General features: G+C 40.0%; 3 protein-coding genes and 1 long non-coding RNA gene across 4 annotated transcripts; all 4 read left to right on the forward strand.

Annotated features, from left to right (window-relative positions):
* Positions 1-376: 376 nt before the first annotated feature.
* Positions 377-4100, forward strand: LOC108935681 (class I histocompatibility antigen, F10 alpha chain-like; the record flags this gene model as incomplete). The annotated part of the gene is made up of 5 exons (XM_029248493.1): positions 377-532; positions 2404-2685; positions 2842-3132; positions 3375-3695; positions 4054-4100. Coding segments are annotated over exons 1-5 (999 nt in total), but the record flags the coding sequence as incomplete, so codon positions are not given.
* Positions 4101-4104: 4 nt separating this feature from the next.
* LOC114909402 (uncharacterized) lies at positions 4105-6700 on the forward strand. Its single transcript, XR_003797286.1, has 3 exons — positions 4105-4203; positions 4661-4711; positions 5247-6700. It is a non-coding gene; the product is annotated as an uncharacterized LOC114909402 (long non-coding RNA).
* Positions 6701-9018: 2318 nt separating this feature from the next.
* Positions 9019-18389, forward strand: LOC108935647 (H-2 class I histocompatibility antigen, Q10 alpha chain-like). Its single transcript, XM_018754414.2, has 12 exons — positions 9019-9153; positions 10930-11202; positions 11359-11649; positions 11977-12297; positions 12871-12996; positions 13161-13187; positions 13480-13530; positions 13976-14026; positions 15742-15792; positions 16666-16704; positions 16920-16982; positions 17134-18389. The coding sequence occupies exons 1-12, from the start codon at positions 9099-9101 to the stop codon at positions 17184-17186; spliced, it is 1401 nt and encodes a 466-aa protein (XP_018609930.2). The 5' UTR covers positions 9019-9098; the 3' UTR covers positions 17187-18389.
* A 2201-nt stretch (positions 18390-20590) lies between these two features.
* On the forward strand, positions 20591-22459 carry LOC108935645 (major histocompatibility complex class I-related gene protein-like). Its single transcript, XM_018754413.2, has 3 exons — positions 20591-20970; positions 21119-21409; positions 22145-22459. Exons 1-3 carry the CDS (start codon positions 20775-20777, stop codon positions 22153-22155), a joined length of 498 nt encoding a protein of 165 aa, XP_018609929.2. The 5' UTR covers positions 20591-20774; the 3' UTR covers positions 22156-22459.
* The last annotated feature ends 870 nt before the right edge of the window (positions 22460-23329 follow it).

The following is a 23329-nucleotide window of genomic DNA, read 5'->3' on the forward strand; positions in this document are numbered from 1 at the left end:
AATATAATAAAGTTACCTTGTCTTTTCCGTCTTTCCGTTACGTGTCATAAAAATATTTAAAATATTAAGTGATAAGTTTTTGAATATTTTTTAAATGGGCCAATAGATGATACAGTGCTGAGGAAGGATGAAGAGCTCAGAAAAATTCAGGGGGAAAAAAAATATAAAAACAAGATCCTCGACTCAGGGACGTTCCCACTGCTGCTCGAGGAAGTTACGGCGGGGAAAACCGAGAGAAAACCTCCACGCACAACCAATCACACGTCGTCTGGCGGTTGTATCCGCTTCTCCCATTGGACCAACTCTAGGTTCGTCAACAGAGCGGCGCAATTTGATTGGTGCAGGAAAAAAAGGTGCACGGCTACAACTAGCATAAGGGGCCACGTGTTGAGATCAGTGCGAATGAATGAAGGCCGTAAAGACCAGATTCTCACCGGAGATTGATGTCTTTGAAAGAATTCCGACACTAGAAAAATGCGGTTCTCTCTTGGATTATATCTCTTTTATTTGGCTTTCGGAGTGGCGCAAAACGGTTAGTTCTGATTTTGATCTATTTTTTTTCCGGTCGCGTAGACTAGTCCTAATAGGAAATATGATGATGAGTGTACACACCGACTGACACTGATAATACGGTACCTCGGTATGATGAATTTTCTATCGGGAGGTGGAGAAGTGTGTATTGTGGCGATGCTGAGGCACATTTGTCAGTGTGTAAGGTTATCGGGGCAGGGGGGCGTGCTTGTTGTTGTGCCACTTGTTGGGGTAACGCCCGGGACTGAAGCTGTTGTTGCCGACTGTTGCTGATGTGGGCGAGCAGCTCAGGTTCCGCAGTGCTGCTGTTGCTTCGCTGCGGCCGGACCGGCACGTGCTACGTGTTATAATATTGGGAGGGTGAGCGTGTTGTGTACTTTGTAGACTTAAGTTAACAGTGCCGTTGGAGGATGCTGTGGGGGAGGCATGAGCAGAAGTGAGTGAGTGAGCGGATGTGGGCTCGTCGTGTGTGGCCGGTAGAGGACGTACGTGTTTGGTTTGTGACTAAAATGAGCGATAGCAAATGTTGGGGGAGTTCGAGGAAGTGGTGAAGGACTCGGAGCTGCAGCTGAAGGTAAGTCAGTGGTTGTGGGTGGAAAGAGAGCAGGGTAGTTGGGGTTACAGACTGCTGGAGGGAGGTGTGTGATGATGATGGTGGAAAATTGGTGGCAGGTGAATGAATGGGAGGTAGCTGGTGATAATTCTTAAGTTGGTGCGGCCTTGTTGTTACGTAGGACGGTTTACACTTGTGGAGTGGTGCGTTTACAGTTGGTTTGGTAGAAGGTTTGGGTGGAGCTGTGGTTTGACTGGTTGAGTTAGTGGGGTTGCGGTATTTGTTGAGGGCGAAGGGTATCGAAAGTGTCGTGTGGGGGTGGGATGCCGGGCTGCACTGTTGAACCTTCCGGAAGCGTCGTGGGCCTAATTCGCCGAAACGCTGACGAAGGGAGGCGTCCACTTGATAACCTCGATGAAATGCTCATGTTGATGAGTTAGGCTTGGGCTGTTGATTTGGCTTTGTTGGGTTTGGTTGATGGGGTGGGTTTTTTTTTTTGTGGTTAGCCTTGGCTTGGTTCTTTGGTGGATCAGACTTGGTTTGAAGGGTTGGTTTTTGTTGGTGAGTTAGACTTGGTTTGTTGGTTTGGATTTGGTGGGTGTGGTTTGATTTGTTTGGCTGCTTTTTGTTGGTGGTATGGATTGATGTTTTAGATTTGGTCTGTTTGATTTGATGGTTGGTTTTTGTGTTTGTAGGAGTAGGTTTGGTTGGTTTCTGTTGGTGGTTGAGACTTGGTCTAGGTTTGGCTTTGGGTGTGTTTTGTGTTGGTGGGTTAGGTTAGGTTTGGCTTGGTTTGGTATGATTAGTTTAACTCTGGGTGGGTTGGGTCAGTTAAGCTTGGTCTCAGGGCATGAAGATGTATGTTGGCTATGCTGGCTGTTCTCTGTGGCTTCAGGTTGGTGGTTGGACTGGGTCCTTGTGTACAGCCGTTGGGGGAAAAAATACACATGGGGTATAACATTTTTTCCTGTGTATCTTGAATGGTGTGCGTTTTTTATTTTAGGTTTGGTGTTTCATTTTCATGTCAGTTTAGAAACAATTCCTATAATAAACTATCGCAGGTAACAGTGCAACATTACATTTCAGTAACTTATACCTCCAGCTTTGCCTTAAAAGTGCTGTGTAGCAAGATTGAACAGCATTCCCGCTTTCATGTTCTTGAAAGTGAAGCTGTATCGAAGTTTTGACTATCTACATTTCAAGCTTTTGAGTTTTACTGTCTTGAGCTGTAGTGAAGGGCTTGACTACAAACTTGCTGCAAAAGGTCAGGTGTGTGTATCAGAAGGTAGTAGTTGTGGCAAACATGTTTCTGTTTTTAGCTGCTCCAGAAATTCACTCCCTTGAGTACATCTACACCGCACTGTCCAAGCCAGTTGGTCTCCCTGGCATCTACGAGTTCACGGCCATGGGAATCCTGGATGACAAAGAGATTGACTATTACAACAGCCAGGAGAAGCTTAAGATTCCAAGACAGGACTGGATGAAAGAGCGCCTGGATAGGAATTACTGGGATAAAGGAACACAGTCCCGCAAGAGCAAAGAGCAGTGGTTCAAAGTCAACGTCAACATTCTGATGGATCGCATGAAACACAACAACTCTGGTGAGATATGTTTGTTCTATAAAACCAGGCAATTTCTGACCCTGTTGCTAGAAACTTCAAAAGCACTGATTGTAAGTGTATTAAGACTGAGTGTCACTCCTTTGCTGTAGGACACTGTCCTGTGACTGATTCGCCTGTTTCGCTTGTTCTTCTCAGACCTCCATGTGCTCCAGTGGAGACATGGTTGTAAGGGTGTCCTTCAGCCTGATGGCGCTCTGAAATTTCTGATGGGCTTTGACCTGTACAGCTATGATGGTGAGGACTTTCTGTCCTTTAATGAATCCGAGTCTCAATGGATTGCCCCAGTTCAAGCAGCTGTGCAAACGAAGAAAAAATGGGATGAATCTCAGACCCTGAACCAGTACACTAAAGGCTATCTGCAGAAGGAGTGTATGGACTGGTTATCAAAGTTCATGAACTATGGAGAAGCAGAGCTGAGAAAGCACTGTGAGTACACTGTGATGTCTGTGTTTCACACACATATGTTGGTATATATTGTACAAACCTTGGCTTGTAAGTAGCCCTGGACAAATGCATCAACCATTTAACAATTAATGTACATTTTTTTCATATTCATCAGTGTATTCCTGAATGCAACATAAGTGTGAAAGTTTTTAAATAAAATGAGAATATTTTAATTCAAAATAAAAAGCTTATACTGAACTTTAAAAATTCGATCTCATTTTCAGCTCCTCCCGAGGTTTTTGTCTTTGCAAAGGGGTCTAAAAACCCTGAAAATGTTGTCCTTCACTGCCTGGCCACTGGATTCTACCCTAAGGATGTTGAGCTAGTTATCTACAGGAAAGGAGTCCCCCTGAGTGAGACAGATGGGGTGGTATCTACAGGCGTCAGACCCAATGGAGTCAGACCTGAGCGAATGAATCCCGATGAGAGACCGGGGGAAACGTTCCAGCTCAGGAAGTTCATAGAAGTTTCCAAGTCTGACAACAGTGAATACAGCTGTGAAGTGAAACACAGAACCCTAGAAGCACCTATTATCATCAAATGGGGTACTGCTTACATTTTTATCTTTATTTTTTCTGTGTAAGGGGCAGTACTGTATTATACACCAATATCTGCACCTAATTTGTTACTGAAAACTGCCCATAAGGCATTTAGGTACCAAATAAGCTGTTCCTCCTCTTAAACCAGTAAGAAATGACACCCCATGGTTCACTAGAAGCTGAATTGTAGCCCTCTTTATACAGCTGCATTGATGTTGGCATTCCTACATGTACAGCATATTGAAGCAACAGATTTTGCGCTTTTAATATTAGTTTACACGTATCTCTAAGCAGCAGGTTTCATTTTTAAATTTAGAGCCTTGTGTGTGCTGAATGTGCCTGTAACAGTCCTTTCTGTTCACAGATGGTTCATTCATCGACTCTTCTGATAGTGGCAGCAACAGGAGCATCTTTGCTATCTTGTGTGTCATCCCTTTCATTTGTGGCATTGCGATCATCATCTTTGTTCTCCGCAGACGTAGAGCACAGGGTCGTACAAGGCGTGGGACAATCGGTAAGACATTAAGCAATTCCATTAAACACATTCTGTTGACCTACTGTATTGTAGTCTTCAGTTTGACCAAAGTGATGCTGTTTCATTTCTCATGTTACGCATGACAACATATAATTTAGGTCCTTTCAAAAGTCTTTCAGGTAATTAAAGAAAAATGTTACCTTACTATGTATTTGTACTATTGGAAAATTGGCCATTGGGTCATCTGCATCTAAGTTTATTTCTGCTAATGTCATGAACACCTGTCTTCTATGAGATGTAAGTTGCTTTAGAGAAGTGTGTTAAATGAGTACACATTAAGGGTGTATGTTTGCCCATAAAACTGGGCAATTTTCCTTTGATGTAGTGGTGCCATACTCATTCTCATAGCTCTCCGTGGAGGTGCTTTGACAGCAAAACCTGAGCAGCAGAAAGGAGTTTGAACTGTGGTCCAGCAAAGATGATCTTGTTGTTTCAGGTAACGCCGAAGTACTGGCACCTCCAGGTGGAAATATTGCTCTGCTCAGTGGTGAGTAGTTCACTATGTACATCACATTTGCAGTAACTACTCTTGAATCAGTTGAGGAGTTACAAATGCCTTAAAAGGCTGTTATTTCTGGTTTAATATTCAGGGTTTACATCATGTTATGGGCAGTGTGTTCATTTATATTTTACATTTTTGCCTTTATATAAACTAAACCAGTGGTGTCTTCTCAGGACACTTTTTTTTGTACCTCACTAACTGATCTTTAATGTTTTTAGCACCAAGTAGTGCAGTGGTTGGGACTTGTATTTACTAGGTTCCTAGTTCAAATCCCACTCTTGTAGTGTCACGGAGTCGAGTACTAACCCCAAATCAACAATTACAGTATCTTATAAATTTTGGAGTAACTGTAAAGGTGCCAGTCTTTATAAAAAAAAAAAAAAACACCCTTTACCAAGGTATTGGCCAAATAAAGGTTAATTGCATAAAATTTCCAAATCCTTGGTCTCAACAAAACTGGCATCTTACTATTTTTCACCATGCAGAATATTTATTTATATTCTGATTCTTTTCCCAACAGGTACAAGTAATTAATGTGAGCTGAAGGAATAATGTGAGAGTACAGAGGAATACTGCTGCAGGGTCCTAAGGTTACTAGTGAAAGCAATCAGCCAAAAAGGAAAATAGAGCCACAAGAGAGGTTAAAAAGGAAATGATTGAAAAGTACAATAGAGGTGTTGGTGTAGTTCTGACTGCGCAGTAGAATGCCTAAATCTATGATTTGCACTCTACTGAAAAATGGACCATTAAAGCATCTGATGTTGCTAAAGGGGTGAAATCTATTACCAAGCAAAGACCCCAGGTAATTGACAATGTTGAAAAACTCCTCTTAATCTGTATAAATGGAAAAAACGGTTAGCTGGTGACACATCACAGGCAATAACATGTAAAAAAGCAAGATTTCTGTATGCTGACCTCGTTAAAGGCGCCTCTGGAACGAGCTGAGATTCTACGAGTGAACCTTTCAAGGACAGTAGGGGTTGGTTTTAAAACTTCAAGTCAAGAAGTCTTGGATGCCTAAACCTACAACTTCCACTTCTCTGAAAAATAGAGACCATCAAAGCAGCTGATGGTGCTAAATTAATAAGGCTGGAGAACTCCTGTTTGGATAAATGGAAAAAGTCAGCTGGTGACTCTGGGAGTTCCCCTGGTCTTCGACCACCTCTGCTTTGCAAAGGAAAACCCCCACCTTGACGGAACAACGTCTCAGTGGCCATCAGCTTACGTGCCTTTTTCTCTTCATGCTGAGAATACAGCCAAGGAAGACGAAGGGCATGACGTCGAATCGTGTCCATAGTCGCCTGTCCCCACTCGACGCACGTTGATTTCAGACTTGTGTAGCGGAGAGAGCAACCCTGCCACAAACACACCATAGCACATGCTTGCTCCGCATCTCTCTCTATACCTGAATAATTCTTCATGAGGGCATCGAGACGGTGTTCCCGTTCCATGACGCTTTCGTCGGGCTTCTTTCCTGCTATCTTCGACCAGTCGGGCTGTTTCTTATATTTCGCCTTTATTCTAGTTCCTACCTAGTGCCAAAATTTGCATGGTTTCTGTTGTGACCCTGCCATGTCCCACACACGTGTCCCCTGCCACCGTGCCTGTGTCCATTCCACCCCGCTTGGCGGATAAATGTTGTCAAGGTCTAGGACCTCTTTCCAGAAGCGGTCACCGCCCACCTGTCTCGGGTCCGGAAAGCTCTGGGCCACGTCAATCGGCTCTTGTACGTCCCAGTTTCTTTGCACCATCGCATACCGACAGAATCCCTCCGAATCTGGGCCCTTTGGGTCTGGCATCTGGACCAATGGGAACTGCTGTTTCTCGCCAGTAGCCCCCTTGGGAGAGAAAGGGAGACATGGGCCCTCATACGGTACTTGCCCTGGTGCAGCTGGGACTGGCCTCCTGCACTGGTTCTTTGTCATCCTCTTCTGGATGGTTGATGAGCCAACGTCGTTCAGAGGGGCAGTCAGGAGTCGGAATCGGGAATACGGGAGCAAAGGGTCCAGGAGCCGAGCAGGAGGATAACGCACGGGTAAAGAACTGGGGCGAGGCGCTGCAGTTCTCGTGGAGGTTCCGCACTTGGGACTGTCCGAACCACTCATTTAGCCCGTGCCTTCTTGATCACTTGCAAGTGCGGGAGTAGGGCATGTGGTCGTGGGTGTGATGACAACATAAATTACATTACCTTGGAAACAGTGATCACTAGTGTAAATAAAGCCTTATTCTCAAAATGAAAATCGTATGTTACAGTTGTTGGTAACGCTTCACAGTCCAGGCAGTGATCTTGTGAACTTGTTTCATCATAAACATGTGAGCCAAATTATCAAAATGTGTCCTGAAAAGAAAGCGGGAAGCATTTTGTGAAAGGCTGAATGGACGAAGGAAGGTGAACGGGGAAATAAATTGTAACTCGATAGCCTTACAACCCGAAGTGACATGACATGGTGATTTCGTGGCTCCAATTAATCCTGTACTGTGAGGTGTATCTGTATCACTCCTTTTGTGGTTAAGGAGCACGGTGCCCTGGGGAAAAATATTAACAACCAGTTCGAAATGATGTTTGTGAAGTGGTACTATTGTCAAGTTGTTGCACTAATGAGATTGTAGTAAGTTTGTATTGAGCTCATAGTTCAGGCACATTGGTATTTTACTTTCTTGCTATACTGTTTTAATATAATAAAGCAAATTGGAAAATATGTTGCATATATAATGTACTCTTTTCTGCTAGACTAACAAAATGCCTTGAAGGTTTATATTCCACTATACTAGTAAGAGCTTGATCAATATTTTTAATTAATGGGTGTTCATAAATATGCAATGGAAAGTGTCACAGGTACCAAATATATACTGTACTTAGTTTCTGACATTCTTTTTGAGCTCTTCAGAACAAAGGGTCAAATAGTCAGTTAACTTCATAGTGTAGGCAATGTTTGTGCAAATATTGTACAGTTATGTCTAATGCATTCATGGATGTTTTGTCATTGGTTGTTTGTGTCATGACATTGATAATAAAAGAGTAACTATAGAGTTCTTACAATTTGTCATTGCCCAGTTTTTGTGATCCCTTGGCACTAATAACAGGTAAAGATGGTCTTAAAATGGTAAACTGCTCAGTATAAGATACTGCAGCCTAGTTCAGTAACTCGCAAAACACATTTAAAATGTTTTTAAAATGAAAAATCTTTGGTTTTACTTAAATATGGAGTATTTCATTTGTGGACATTTAAGAAACTTACTTGTGAAACAGGATCGACCTCTTTTAAAAAAAAAAAAAAAAAAAAAAAACTTCCCCTTTACAGTAAACTGAATTTGGGGTTTTATTTGTTCTTTGCAGTTCCACATAGGGCCACTAGATGGCATGCATATTCATGTTCCCTCTGCAGAGCGAATAGGAATAACAATAGTGTAAGGGCCCCTGTTACTGTGTTTAGGTGGGAAGATGTTTTGTGTAAATAGTTGCATTGTGGGTAACTTGTAAATAGCGTGTGTAACCAGTGGGGCCACTGGTGGGGGGGAATGATGGGGTGACTGTGCCTAAGCGTGTTTGGAGAGAGAATTTAGAGGCGCTAAGCAGGCTGAGGAGATTGGCTGTAGGTGCAGGTTCTGAAGGAAGCGGGGTCTTCTGACCGAGAGCATTATATCTCTGGTGCTGGTCTTCCAATGACTCGTTCGTAATGAACGCTGTCTCTGTGTCCTCCTTCGCCCCGTCCAACCCCACGGCGCTGCCCGCCACAATATAATAAAGATTGATAATCAATCGGTGTACTGCTATACAGTAGTGTCAATACCGGGATCACGTTGGGAGGTTTTTTTTCTTTTTTTGCTCTTTCTCAGTCCTACAGTACCGGTGCGATGTGACACTCCGGTGCACCTTAACGGGATGTTGACCACCGTGTTTAGACTGAATGCTCTCTCCGCGACGTCGTCTATCATTTTAATCCCTCATCAATCAGTCCATGATCAGTGTAAATAATTCGTCAGTAAGAATAAACGCACCGTTTACACCGGCAATCCTCCGCGCAAAGGACACACGCAGGTTCAACTCCCACCTGTCGCTGTAGCGTTAAAACCGCTTTGGAGAAGAGCGGCGGCTCAAATGACAGTAAAAGTAGACGTGTTGCGATCACTAGTCGCGCGCTACTGGAGTTCACGCGCAACGTACAGCGCAAACGGCGAAATCTGAGCATGTCGAACCCGATTGGGTGAAAATTCGAGAGCTCCAATCTGATTGGTTAAACGGGGATCCTTCAGTACAGAGCAGGAAGCTGTACTAAGGAACGCGATTGTGACTTTGACGCCACCAAAATCGAAAAATTCGTGTTAAATATACAGGAATTTCTCACCTCTGCACGGTTCAAAACAGCACAATATGCGGTTTTATACGTTTTCTCTTCTTTTCCTGGCCTTCGGGAGGGGGCAGAGCGGTAAGGGCGCTGTCTGTGTGTTAGTTGCGCACTTAACAAAAACGAAAGTGAAAATTCTTGTTTTCAGCTTTATTGTCACGTCGTTATTTAATAATGTTGTATCGCCGCATTCCGTTCTTTTCACACTATTTTTAGAAGGTATTCACATTTACCTCGTTTTTGTAAGTTCTTATTGGGTTTTTTACTTGAACATACCATACGCGAACATACAAGTGAAAGTGAAACTGTTTTTTTATATTGTTGACACTCACAGTCGTTTCATTGTTAAAATATACATAAAAATGTATAAATGTGTCTGTAACTAACAGTAGTGACCTTAGGTGTGAAAAAAGGAAAGGGAAAAGGAATAAGGAACACTTGTAGTCGTGTTGTGTGTCTTTTCCACATAGTCCTATTTGAAAATATGTGAACCCTGTACAGATGGTCATTATTCTTGCATAAAATCTTAAGATAAAGTTATGAAATGAAAAAAATACTATGATTTACACACTTGATGAAGTTGATCCTACTTACCTACTTGGTTTAACCAATGCTACTTGGGTTTACTTATTTTTACATCTGAACTACTACCATGTTTCTATTACACACATGATTTTCTAAAGCAACATATGGAATTGGTCATTATACACATATTGTGTCGCATGAGAAACTCTGATTCTCATTAAATACCTATGTTTGGTAAAACTAAGGGACAGTAGAGGTTCACATATTTTCAGGCAGCTCAGTATAGGGGCAACATGTGGCCTAATGGTTATGACAGTAATATCGTGTTGTGCGATCTTACAATTCACTCATTTACATTTATTTGTTTTGCTGATGCTTTTCTCCAAAGGCATTCAGTGTTATGTTACTTGCAGTTATTTACTCATTTATACTGCAGATAAATTCTACTGGAATGATTTAAGTGCAAGTAATTTTGCTGAAAGGTACTACAACAGGAGGTGGGATTCAAACCTGCAACCTCCAAAGTCAAAGGCAGCAGTTATAACTACTACACCACCTGCTGTTTTACTGCACTTATTGGGGAATCTTCTCATTTTAATTGTTCCCTCAAGAACCTATTTTTTTAGTGACGTGTGTGTGTGTGTGTATAACATTATATATGTTGCTGTGATGAAAATCAGTTTTACTCCCTACATTTTAATAGTTTCACTTGTACTCTGAAACACAAACAGGGATAAAATAACTGAAGTGGAGTACAGTTTTCAGTATTAGAACCATTTTTATATGACAAATGTAACCTTTCAATAACTGAAATTTGTGCTGCACTTATTCTATACAGTATTTACATAGAAGTTGACTTTATTCAAGGTGACCGGCAAAGACTGACAACACACACAAGAAAGGAAGGAATGTATCTTGTTGGGAGATACATGTGACTCTATAAAACACAAAAAAGAAGTCAGCCCTCTGGATTCTAGTACTACTGTTAAGTGTGTGGTCCACCACCCTGGAAGATAAATGTTTTGTTTTAGATGTCTGTATTGGTGAGCTTTTAACATTTTGACAATGTTAAAATTACTTTTTAATAACATTTCTTCGCTTGGATAATGATCCAGCCAGTGATTCTTAATCAGTCAGTCTGCCAGTCAGTTTCCTCCTCATTGTCATGTTTAATTTCTAATTCATATTTGAATTTTAGTTAAAAAACTTAGTCTGAGACTGGGAAATAAAGGAATGAAATTACAGATCTTCAACGGTCTAAAGATCAGGTGTTGTTTGTATCATAAGGCAACAGCTGTAGCAAATGTGTTGTTGTGTTTTGATTGCACCCAGAAATTCACTACCTCGAGTACATCTATACCGCGTTGTCCAAGCCAGTTGGTCTCCCTGGTATCTACGAGTTCACGGCCATGGGAATCCTGGATGACAAAGAGATTGACTATTACAACAGCCAGGAGAAGCTTAAGATTCCAAGACAGGACTGGATGAAAGAGCGCCTGGATAGGAATTACTGGGATAAAGGAACACAGTCCCGCAAGAGCAAAGAGCAGTGGTTCAAAGTCAACGTCAATATTCTGATGGATCGCATGAAACACAACAGCTCTGGTGAGATACGTTTGTTCTATAAAACCAGGCAATTTCTGACCCTGTTGCTAGAAACTTCAAAAGCACTGATTGTAAGTGTATTAAGACTGAGTGTCACTCCTTTGCTGTAGGACACTGTCCTGTGACTGATTCGCCTGTTTCGCTTGTTCTTCTCAGACCTCCATGTGCTCCAGTGGAGACATGGTTGTAAGGGTGTCCTTCAGCCTGATGGCTCTCTGAAATTTCTGATGGGCTTTGACCTGTACAGCTATGATGGTGAGGACTTTCTGTCCTTTAATGAACCCGAGTCTCAATGGATTGCCCCAGTTCAAGCAGCTGTGCAAACGAAGAAAAAATGGGACGAATCTCAGACCCTGAACCAGTACACTAAAGGCTATCTGCAGAAGGAGTGTATGGACTGGTTATCAAAGTTCATGAACTATGGAGAAGCAGAGCTGAGAAAGCACTGTGAGTACACTGTGATGTCTGTGTTTCACACTCTTATGTTGGTGTGTATTGTACAAACCTTGGCTTGTAAGTAGCCCTGGACAAATGCATCAACCACTTAATTAACAACTCGTAAATTTTTTCCATATTCATCAGTGCATTCAGGAATGTAACATATGAGCTTGAAAGTTTTATGCAGCCTGTGTTGCCGGGTAGGCTCCATCTTGCCGCGACCCTGCTCGGGGCAAACAGTTGTTGACATTGGTTGGTTGGTTTGGGAAAAAAAAATAAATTCAAACTGAAATGTACTTAGACTGAAACATGAAAAATATGAATTCTCATTTTCAGCTCCTCCCGAGGTTTTTGCCTTTGCAAAGAAGGGTAAAAACCCTGAAAATGTTGTCCTTCACTGCCTGGCCACTGGATTCTACCCTAAGGATGTTGAGCTAGTTATCTACAGGAAAGGAGTCCCCCTGAGTGAGACAGATGGGGTGGTATCTACAGGCGTCAGACCCAATGGAGTCAGACCTGAGCGAGTGAATCCCGATGAGAGACCGGGGGAAACGTTCCAGCTCAGGAAGTTCATAGAAGTTTCCAAGTCTGACAACAGTGAATACAGCTGTGAAGTGAAACACAGAACCCTAGAAGCACCTATTATCATCAAATGGGGTACTGCTTACATTTTTACCTTGAAATTGTGTTTTGAATGCAATGAACATGACGAAATTGTCTGCATCAGACTGCAACAAATTTCCTGTCAGCAAGAAAGAAATTAATTTTTTTTGTCTTAGGTGTTTCCAGCAGTTGAAATGTATATTATAATTAAGTTTGTAATCTGTCTCTTCCATTTCCTAATGAAATTGATGATTCCAGGATAAAAAATGGGTTAAACTGAGAACCGTACTGTGAACGTAATCAACTGCCGTTTTCAAAGCACTTTCCTAGTCAGGTCAGTTTGGTACAGGTGTGCAAAAAACTAATTTCCAGTATAAAATACATACTTGCATACATAGAAAATCACAAATATTTGTTATTGCATCTTACATTAAGGATTTCAGATGTCGGAGAGGTCATGTTGAGAAATACTGGTACTGAGTGAATTGATAACCATGGATTTTTTTTTTCTTGTTCTTGTGTGTCTGTAAGCAGTAGGTGATGTTTCATTCTTATATTTGGAGCCTTCCGGTTCCTCTATATGTTTGTGTGTACACTGTGCTTACAGTGTCCTCTTTCCATTCACAGATGGCTCATGTTTTAACTGCCCTGAGGGTGGCAGCCTTGGGATCATTATTGGTGCTGTCTGTGTCATCCTCCTCATTATCGCTGTCGTTTGTGCTGTGCTCTTTCTCCACATGTGTGGGGCAATAGGTAGGATGTCATGTTATGCGATTTCCACATTCAGCACATTCTGTTCACTTACTGCACAGAGGAATGTTCAGTTTGACTTCTTTGATGGTACACAATTTCTGTCATTCAACATTTGGTCAATAATTGAGGTCCTTTAGAAATTTTCTTTCTTTTTGCTGTTACAGTGATTCCTTTTCTGCCTTCTCAGCAGGGTAAGTTCTGCGAAGTCTCTACTTTGTTGCCCTGTAATGTTATCTTTTTCTAAATCCTGTTGTTCAGTGTCAGGGCAATAAGCTAAAATGAGTCTGAATTTATCACATTCTTAACAGTTGCTATTTCAAATTAACCATTTACATTTTTCTATGCAAAATGAAATTCCAAAGATTATAAACATTTTTTGTAGTTTCTTAAGAAATTTTAGCATCATTCAAATTCAGTGAAAATGCTCACTTGTTTTCACTTCAAACTCTGGTTCAGGAGCAAATGAAATTATTTCTGTATTAGGTCGCAATCAAACTCCTGCACCCCAGGGAGGGGCTCAGCCTCTGCTCAGTGGTGAGTGGTTCACCTTTTTATGACTCTTACCATTTACAGTTCTTTAAAATAGTGAGAATGTATAATAACTTCAGATATTACTTTTAAATTCATAATAGTTGATTTCTCTCTCTCAGAACAAATTTGAAGCATAGGGCTGTGTATGTGTGTAAAGTGAGAAGCATAAGTATTGGAGCAGTGAAGTAAAATTGGTTATTTTGGTTGCATGCTCATAAATAGGAAGCAAAACTTGTTTAACCTGCGTAAAAAAAGAAAATTTATGAAAAAAATTAAAATTGACATTGTGTACTTTAGCCTCATACTCATGTTTTGATCTGAAATACAGATTTGAGGAGCATATTACAAGAATAACAAGTTTCACTTCATTTCCCCAACACTCATGCTCATCACTATTCTATGTTTGTGTGTGCGGGTATATTATAATAATGCATTGTTTTCATTTCAGGAAATGGGACTGTTCCCATTCCAGTTCAAAATATGACTAATCAACCAAACGGTGAGCAGTTTACTCTGTTACTTGATGTATCTGTCTTATCTGCACACCTGTAAGTGCACCAAGAATATGTGATTGCTGTGGTCAGTTTTCTATACCTTGTTTGGAGTCCACTTGTGGTAAATTCAATTGATTGGACATGATTTGGAAAGGCACACACCTGTCTATATTATATTGTGTGCCGGAGCAAAAGCCAAGGCATGAAGTCAAAGGAATTGCCTGCAGAGCTTAGAGATATGATTGTGTCGAGACACAGATCTGGGGAAGGCTACAAAGAAAAAGTATTTAAGGTTCCTGAGAGCTCAGTGGTCTCCATAATTCTTAAATGGAAGAAGTTTGGAGCAACTACATCTGTTCCTAGAGCTGGCTGCCTGGCCAAACTGAGCAATCATGGGAGAAGGGCCTTGGTTAAAGAGTAGACTAAGAACCTGTTGGTCACTCTGGCTGGGCTCCATCTCTCCTTTGTGGAGATGGAAAAAACTTACAGAAGAATAATCATCTCTGCAACACTGTACCGATCTGGGCTTTATGGTAGAGTGGCTAGACGGACTCCCAGACTGCAGGAAACAAGATTCTCTGGTCTGATGAAACCAAGACTGAGCTATTTGGCCTCAACTCTGTCATATCTGGAGGAAATTACTCATTGCTCATCTCCTGCGAAATACCATCCCAACGGTGAACCATGGTCGTGGCAGCATTATGCTGTAGGGCTGTTTTTCAGGGACTGGTAGACAAGTCAGTCAAGGGAAAGCTTAATGGAGCAAACTATATCCTTAATGAACACCTGCTCCAGAGTGCTCTGGGCTGAAGGTTCACTTTCCAACAGAAAAATAACCCTAAGCACAAAACAAAGACAACAGAGAAGTGGTTTAGAGACAACTCTGGGAACGTCTGTAAATGGCCCTGTAAGAGCCCAGACTTGAACCTCACTGAACATCTCCGGAGAGAGCTGAAAACCCCTTTCCACCAATTGTCCCCATACAACCTGATGGAGTTGGAGAGGATCTGCAGAGAAGAATGATAGAAAATCCCCAAATCCAGGTGTGCAAAGCTTGTCGAGTCATACCCGAAAAGGCTTGAGGTTGTAATCACTGCAAAAGGTGCTTCAACTAAATACTAAGTAAAGGGTGTGAATACTTCTGTCAATGTAATATTTCAGCTTTTTTACTATGAATAAGTTTGCAAACATTTCTGAAATCTTGTTTTCATTTTGTTATTATGAGGTATTTAGTGTAGACTGATGAGGGGAAAAATGAATTTAAATGATTTTAGCGTAAGGCTGCAACATAAAAAAATGTGCAAAAGGTGAAGGGTCTGAATACATTCTGAACGCCCTATATCTGTCGTATCTGCACACCTGCAAGAACACCAAGAATATGTGATTGCTGTGTCAGTTTTCAATAGCAGTGCTCTAATTATTTGATTGATTGTTACCCACAATTTATGTGACCATTTGTCAATCACACAATTTTATCAGTGACCTCCTAGTGTCAAAATATGGTTCAGTATTAACAACAAAATAAGAAATATACATGGTTTCTTTAATTTTTTAACATTATCCAAAAATAAATGCTGACATTCTGTCCTTTGACCTCATTTTCATTTTTTGATCTGAAATATGAATTTCATGAGCGTATTACAAAAATATAAAGTTTCACTTTATTGTCCCAATACTTCAGCTCCTCACTATATATAATAATGCATTATTTTCATTTCAGGAAATGGGGCTCTTACCAGCCCAGCTCAAAAGATGACTGACCAACCAACTGGTGAGCAGTTTACTCTGTTACTTGATGTATCTGTTTTATTTGCACACCTGCAAGAACATCAAGAAAATACAATTGTCATGGTCAGTTTTGGAGAGTAATGAACTAATTATATATTAGAGATTAGCAACAATTAACGTGATCATCTGTCGCTCGCACGTTTTTATCACTGCTCTCTTAGTGTCGTGGTAGAGTATTAATAACAAAATAGGAAGTATACATGGTGCTTTTTTCTTTTGAACGGTTGAGTTACAAATGTTCAGAGAAGCACATGTAACTGGTTTATTTATTGCTTTTTAATTGCATTTCCTTGTTGTTTTCAGTAGTTTTTATGTCGTTTTAATTCTAATGTCATGGTAGGAAAAGTGCCATTCAAGTCGACTTGGTGACCACTTGTGGCTTTCTAGGTAGTGGAGTTCACGAATGTGGTTACCCGCTCCCGCCTTCTCTCTGTGTCTCTTTCTGGGCAGAAAACCACACAAACACGGGGAGAACGACTAGTTTGATACACCGGTGCTACCAGCTGCACCTGTTATTTTTAATGTAGCTGAACATGAATAAAAATAAGAATTTAAATGTGTTTTTTTTTTTTCTTTTTTTTTTTTTTTCCCTCACTTCATTAACTGGAAAGTGGTAAAAATTACTTCAGCTATGTACCAGGGGTTTCTGGGCTGAGCTAGTGCGCCATGATAGAAACTCCTGTACCACTGTGATGCTATCCGAGAAGACATTCCTGAGCTTACCGCCACTGGATGACAGTTGCTGATCATTAACACTGTTCATATAACAAAACCAGCCGTTCATTACACAGCTTACTACATTTTTCCCCAGTTGTAGTGAATGACTCAGTTTTTGTCTTTCTTCTCCTTTTGACAGTTACAAATGAAACCCAGAGCTCCAGAGAAAGTGACTCTGGTAAGACTTTTTGCGATCATTGTTTCTTTAACTCTGTGTTCATAATCACCTTTTTTCATTTAGCTGATGCCTTTTTTCCAAAGCAACTTACAATGTGAAGCTACTGGAGTGTTTTTACCAAGCAGCACACAGGAGGTTAAAAACAGCCCAGACACTGTACTTAAAGTGGTTTTAGTGGTTCTGTGTTAATGCTCATGTTGTTTTTGTGAATTCAGGACACGGCTCATCAAACAGCAGCAGCAGTGAGAACCTGAATGGAGGGAAACAATCTCCGAATGGTACTGTGATGAGCCTTAATGTTTCATAAATCAAACCCAGAGCAGTGATTTAACAAAGTATAAAATAATGAATCCCAAAGGATCTGTGTGACTATTACTGTCATAACTACAGAGAGACAATATTGACAATGACTCTATACTTCTGCTCCAGGCAGTGACAACTCCAGAAACAACCCTGAGGAGGAAAACCCGCTGATGGTCTAAAGTGGCACATCTTAATTCTCCAAATTTCAAGCCTTCCGCTTTCATCTGTGTCTCAAACGTAACAGTATAAGACAGTTACCAATGTGATGCTATCTTCTTCAGGCTGAGTGCAGTGATTTCATGATAACAAGAAACCATTCAAGAAAGGATTTTAATAATCCAGGCATCTGTATCTAGTACACTGGGCAATAAGCAGATTCCTTCATCCTCACGGTTTTTAACTGTGAGGTAAGTCAGGAACAGTTAGATCAATGATAACATTTGACAGTTCTTTACATTAATTGCTGCGTTACATTTATATTTTAATGTCATTTTTAGACAGTTCCTTTTCATTTCAGTGCTAGGAGTTAAGATTATTAAGATTTCATTGATCTGTTCTACAGTCATACCATATAAGGGTTCTAGACAACAATATAACTCTGGAAAATTTATTTTCCGCCAAGTAAAGTTACATTTCTTGTATTTTTGCTCAGCATTTTTGTAAAATTGTTCAGATGCGCTGTGCTCAGGGAGTGCTAAATCAACTGTTAGAAATATCACCTCCAGCCTTACGCCCTGTGTTGCCGGGTAGGCTCCAGCTCCCCGCGACCCCGTTTGGGACAAGCGGTTCAGAAAGTGTGTGTGTGTGTGTGTGTGTGTGTGTGTGTGTGCGTGCGCCGCGACAAGGGTTGAGGTAATGCAAAATTACCATGTTCACACTGAATGTTACCAAACTAACAAGGTCATTTTTTCATCGTAAAATTTCACTTGTCTACATTTCAGCTTAACATATTTTTGATGTAGCTATTGCTGTTACTTATATTACTAGTTACTGCCATTTTTGTTCGGCTGGGATTTAAAATGTAGAATTTGTGATATCGGAATATTTGCTTTTATAATACTTTGCTTGTATTTACAATGCATTTCAAATGTTTATTTCATCCAGAACTGTAGAGGTTATATTACGAAGTAGCAAAGCTTTTGTAATCTTCATTTCTCCATGGAAGCAGGTCTTGAGTGTTAAGATAAAAAAATGTGTGGACCTATAAAGCCTGTTCTAGTGTCTTGTTCCGTTTCAAAGAAGACCAGCTGTGGATATTTAACCCCTAGTCCTGGAGGACCTCTGCTGGGTGCTTTTCACTGTTGAGAACTGTTGATCGGGATGAGTGGGGAAAATCACAAAGCCGTAAGTGGTAATATGCGGAATAAACATTTTTAAATGTGCTAAAATTGTCATTATTTCTCATTTTATTGTTTCTGAAACTTCAATATGCACCATCATGCTATTCATAAGATTATTCCTGAATGTCTGCTGAAAGTAGACTTCCGGTGTTTACCACCATTTTCTTTTTTTTTTCCCTTTTTTGCAGTTTTTGATTTTTATCTGGCCTTTCCACTTTTTATGACTTTAAATTGTCAGAGAAATATGCAGTGAAAATTCATTGTTTTCATGGTACAGTATCTGTATTTCATGAAATAGGCAATTAAGTTTTCCATATTTTCCTTATCCACAATACATTTTTATTAGAGAGATTAGTTTTTTGTTCTTGCAGTGTAGTTAATATCACACTGGTTATTTAGCTTCTGATTAACAAAGAAAAAAAACTGACCATGGCATCATTTTGATTTAACTTTAATTTTCACATTCTCAATATTTTTACTAAAAACTGCCATGATCCACTGAGGGATGGATGGACTAAAAGGACTTGGCATCTTTGTTGCCCAACGCAGAAGCATCCCTCCTCCTTATGGTTGGTGTTTACTGATTGTCCCAACTGGGATCAACAGTTTTACTGTAGTGGGTTGAGAAGGGTGAAAACCAGTGCAGAAAGATTAAATTAGATGTGGAAAAAGCTTAAAGTAATAAACTAGGTAAAATTAAGTAAAGTTATTTTAAAATTTCTCCCACGAATGACTTTAGAGCAAAATTAGTTATTGGATCAATAAATCCTGTTTTGCCAATGTTTTTCTACCACTACTTCTCTACATTGATATCCCAGGAAAAGTTTGGAAAACACTTCATTGTCCAAAATGCAACTAAATCTTGTAAAGTACACTTGAGTTCAACACCAAAGATTTCTCCACTTCTTAATTTTCCTGTTTAGACTATGTCTTACAAACTGTGTCCTATCTGACAATTACCATCTGAAGGTATTTTAACCCACATGAAAATTAACATGTGTTTGTGAATAAGAAATACATACTGAAGTACCTGTCTATATTTCTCAAACGTGATGTATTATAAAAGCTATATTTTACACACATAGTATTTCTCTCACCATTTCGCACCCCAAGCAGGACTTGAACCCTAGACCCAACAGAGAGCAGGACCCGGTCCAACCCACTGCACCACCGCACCCCCCTTACAATGTTCAGCTACTTACAATTATTTATCCATTCACACAGCTGGGTAATTTACTGGAGCAATTTAGGGTAAGTACTTTGCTCAAGGGTACTACAGCTAGAGGTGGGATTCAAAGCTGTGACCTTTAAGTGCGGAGTCCCTCGGTATTGGCGGCTTTTTAAATAAATGCACTTCCCATGGACCTTTATATTAGTGATGAGTGTGAAAGCAAAGGACGAAGAGGTTTAGGCACAACACACCTGAGCAACCCCCTGGGGCGCTGCTTGTTCCAGTTCCAACTTGTTTCAGTTTGTAGGTCCCGTGTAAACTGGAGCTCCACGTTCCGGCTGTGGAAGCGCCGACTGCTTCCCAATAAACATTTGTTTCTTATTTTTCGGAGAAGGGAGAAGGGCATTAATGTGGTTTAATGTTCTTTCTTTACTCTCTCTTTGCTTCTGGACAGAGGCAAGGGGTAAGTTGTGCATTTTTTTAATGGGAGTTAAAAAGAACAAAAACAAAAGTAAAACAAACTTGATTTTAACTGCTGATATAATCAGTTCATAATTGGTTCTGTTCTCTTTTATTTACTGTCATATTTTGCTTTATTCTGTGTGTGTGTATTTATATTTATTTATGAGCTATGAATATTTTTATGTAAAACATACACAGGCTGCTGTGATTCCATGAACAAAAATTCTAGTGTCACCACAGATGTCTTTTTTACTAAAAAGAATTGCTAATAATATTTGCTGTTTTTCTAATTAAATATTAATAGTTGCCATCAAAAGATAACTAATTAACTTATAAGAAATGGCACCCAGAACTAGCTTTAACACCCAGAAATGACAAGTGGTTATTATTTTCTTAAATTTCCTCGCTTTTACATCAATGTTGCATCTGGGTATAAACATTTTGAATTTGTAAATATTTGTATTTGTTATTAAATGTTACAATAGCAAGAATTATACACATCCATCCATCCATTGTCAAGAATCGCACGTGCCAAGCGGGGCTGCGGCGAGCCGGAGCCTTACCTGGCAACACGGTGCAAGGCTGAAGGGGGAGGGGACGAATTATAGACATGTATCACAAAAACAACTTCATATCTTTTCTCACTCAGCAAGTACTTATAAGACTGTTTATTTTGAAGCACTAGAAATTTCCCACATGTCCTTTGCTCCTTTGTAGAAATTCACTCCCTGGAGTACATCTACACCGCACTGTCCAAGCCAATTGGTCTTCCTGGTATCTACGAGTTCACGGCCATGGGAATCCTGGATGACAAAGAGATTGACTATTACAACAGCCAGGAGAAGCTTAAGATTCCAAGACAGAACTGGATGAAAGAGCGCCTGAATAGGAATTACTGGAATAGAGGAACACAGTCCCGCAGGAGCAAAGAGCAGTGGTTCAAAGTCAGCATCAACATTCTGATGGATCGCATGAGACATAACAACTCTGGTGAGACACACTTGTCATGTAGAAGCAGGCAGTTTCTGTTACTACTAACTTTAAAAGCCATGCTTGAAGTTACTGGGACTGAGTGGAACTCCTTGCCTATAGGATGCTGTCCTGTGAATAGGATGTCTGTCTTGTCTCTTGCTTTCAGATGTCCATGCGCTCCAGTGCAGGATTGGCTGTAGAGGTGTCCATCAGCCTGACGGCAGTCTGAGATTTCTTGGCAGCACTTATAGCTATGGGTACGATGGTGAGGACTTTCTGTCCTTTGATGACTCCAACTCACAATGGATTGCCTCAGTTCCAGCAGCCCTGCCCAGCAAAAGAAAACGGGACAAATTTCAGATCCTGAACCAGTACACTAAAGGCTATCTGCAGAAGGAGTGTATGGACTGCTTATCAAAGTTCATGTATTATGGGGAAGCAGATCTGAGGAAACACTGTGAGTAATATTCTTCCCCCCTTGTACGTGTGTTTGAATGGATATATAAGAGTGGGTCTATAAGTATCTACTGTATGTAAATGATGTAAATGTTTCTACTTTTGTGATCAGAAGATTTCGAATAATGGACAAATCTTTATGCAGCTACTCGTATGATGTACATTGGTTTATGTGGTGGAATGTAATAAATTAACTATGCTTTACAATCACATGTCTGCATCCAAGTCTCTCTTTCTGTTGATGTAATGCACTCGTATTTTTCCTGCCAGATGTACATCGCTTTGGAGAAAAGCGTCTCCTAAATGAATGAATGTAAATGTATGGTAAAAAGTTAATGATAGCCACACATTCCTTCTGTGTGTATTTTTTTCTTAATTGGTTATTGATTTTCTAACTGGACATGCATAAAGATGTTTACTCCATCTCTATAGTTATATATTTATATGTACAGTATATACATGATTGGTCCTGTAATATTCTGTTGATGTATTGCACTCGTATTTTTTTTCTGAGATGTTATGTCACTTTTAAAGCGGAGGAAGATGGATGGATGGATGGATGTTATGTCACTTTGGAGAAAAACTGCTAAATAAATAAATGTATATGTAACATTCAACACTTGTCAACATTTAGGTTATGATTTTGCACAGCACTGTTACAAATTCTCATTTAGAATATTGCCTTGTGATGTTGAGCCAAACCGTAATGCAAAAATTTTGTTTCTAATTTTTCCAGCTCCTCCATAGGTTTTTTTATATGCAAGGAAGTCTAAAATCTCTGGAAAAGTGTTTCTTCACTGTCTGGCCACTGGACTTCATCTGAAAGATGTTAAGCTTGATCTTTATAGGAACGGAGTCGTTATGACTGAGAGCGATGGGCTGATGAGCACCGGAATCAGACCCAATGGACTGAATCCTGATCAGGTCAATCCCAGTGAAAGACCAGAGGAAACATATCAGCTGAGGAAGTCCATAGAAGTGTCTCTGTCTGACAACAGTGTCTACAAGTGTGAAGTGGACCACAGGATATTGAAAGAGCCTATTATCATAGTACTGGGTATTATTCTCATTTTTGTCTTAAAGCCAGATTGATACATATTGTAATACAAATTGATTCAGTTTCTAACCATATTGGCCATAACCATATCAGATATGTACATAGAGTGGTTTTAAATTGTATAAACATTTTCTCAGTTGATGAGCTTTCAGAATTACTTTATTATTCAGTGTACATCGAATTTTAACTATCTAAATATATTCCATATGGGATAGTCTTATATAAGCACAGACTAGCTGTTCAGTAGAATTTTTCGTGTTATAATTTGAAAGGCAAATGAAAAGTTTAAAAGAAGGGAAAAAGTCGAACATTTGAGGATTTTGTTTAGTCATAAAGGCCTTTTAATGTAGATTTTATGTTTCACACTTATTTTGTAAAGCAGTATCTAGTTTATTAGATTTAAACAAACTTATTTGGCCCTGTCAGAATGATTTATCTGGGCTTTAATGGTCTAATTTTCTTCCATGTTTCTTGGAATTAATTTATCCCATGAATTGAACTTTTGACGTTCACAGATGACACAAGTCTTGACGGTCCTGGTGAACTTAACCCTGTAGTCATCCTTGTTGGCGCATTTTACACATTTTACCCTGAAAAGAAAATTTATATATGATGTGTTGTTAAAACAGACAACTTACAGACCCAAAGGTTGTGCTTTTTTCAGTTATATTCATGTACCTTGAAGTGAAGCACAGGGAAAATCATTAATTCTTATAAAAAAAAAATTCAGACCCAGTTACAACCTGAAATGCTATGTAAGACACACTGGTGGTGAGTCACCAAACATTTAAAATATATGCATAATGTCCCAGCCCATTAACTAAACTGTAATACAAAACAGAATTAATTTAATACACCCAACAC

Source organism: Scleropages formosus, chromosome 23 (genome assembly GCF_900964775.1).
Source record: "Scleropages formosus chromosome 23, fSclFor1.1, whole genome shotgun sequence".
Taxonomy (NCBI): Eukaryota; Metazoa; Chordata; class Actinopteri; order Osteoglossiformes; family Osteoglossidae; genus Scleropages; species Scleropages formosus.

Excerpts from the sequence above, each read along its gene's own strand:
- LOC108935647 (XM_018754414.2), top strand. The coding sequence starts at position 9,099 with ATGCGGTTTTATACGTTTTCTCTTCTTTTCCTGGCCTTCGGGAGGGGG. Across the intron at positions 9,154-10,929 it reads CTTCGGGAGGGGGCAGAGCG|AAATTCACTACCTCGAGTAC; the intron begins GTAAGGGCGCTG and ends GATTGCACCCAG. Across the intron at positions 13,531-13,975 it reads GGCTCAGCCTCTGCTCAGTG|GAAATGGGACTGTTCCCATT; the intron begins GTGAGTGGTTCA and ends TTTTCATTTCAG.
- LOC108935645 (XM_018754413.2), top strand. The coding sequence starts at position 20,775 with ATGGGAATCCTGGATGACAAAGAGATTGACTATTACAACAGCCAGGAG. Across the intron at positions 20,971-21,118 it reads CATGAGACATAACAACTCTG|ATGTCCATGCGCTCCAGTGC; the intron begins GTGAGACACACT and ends TCTTGCTTTCAG.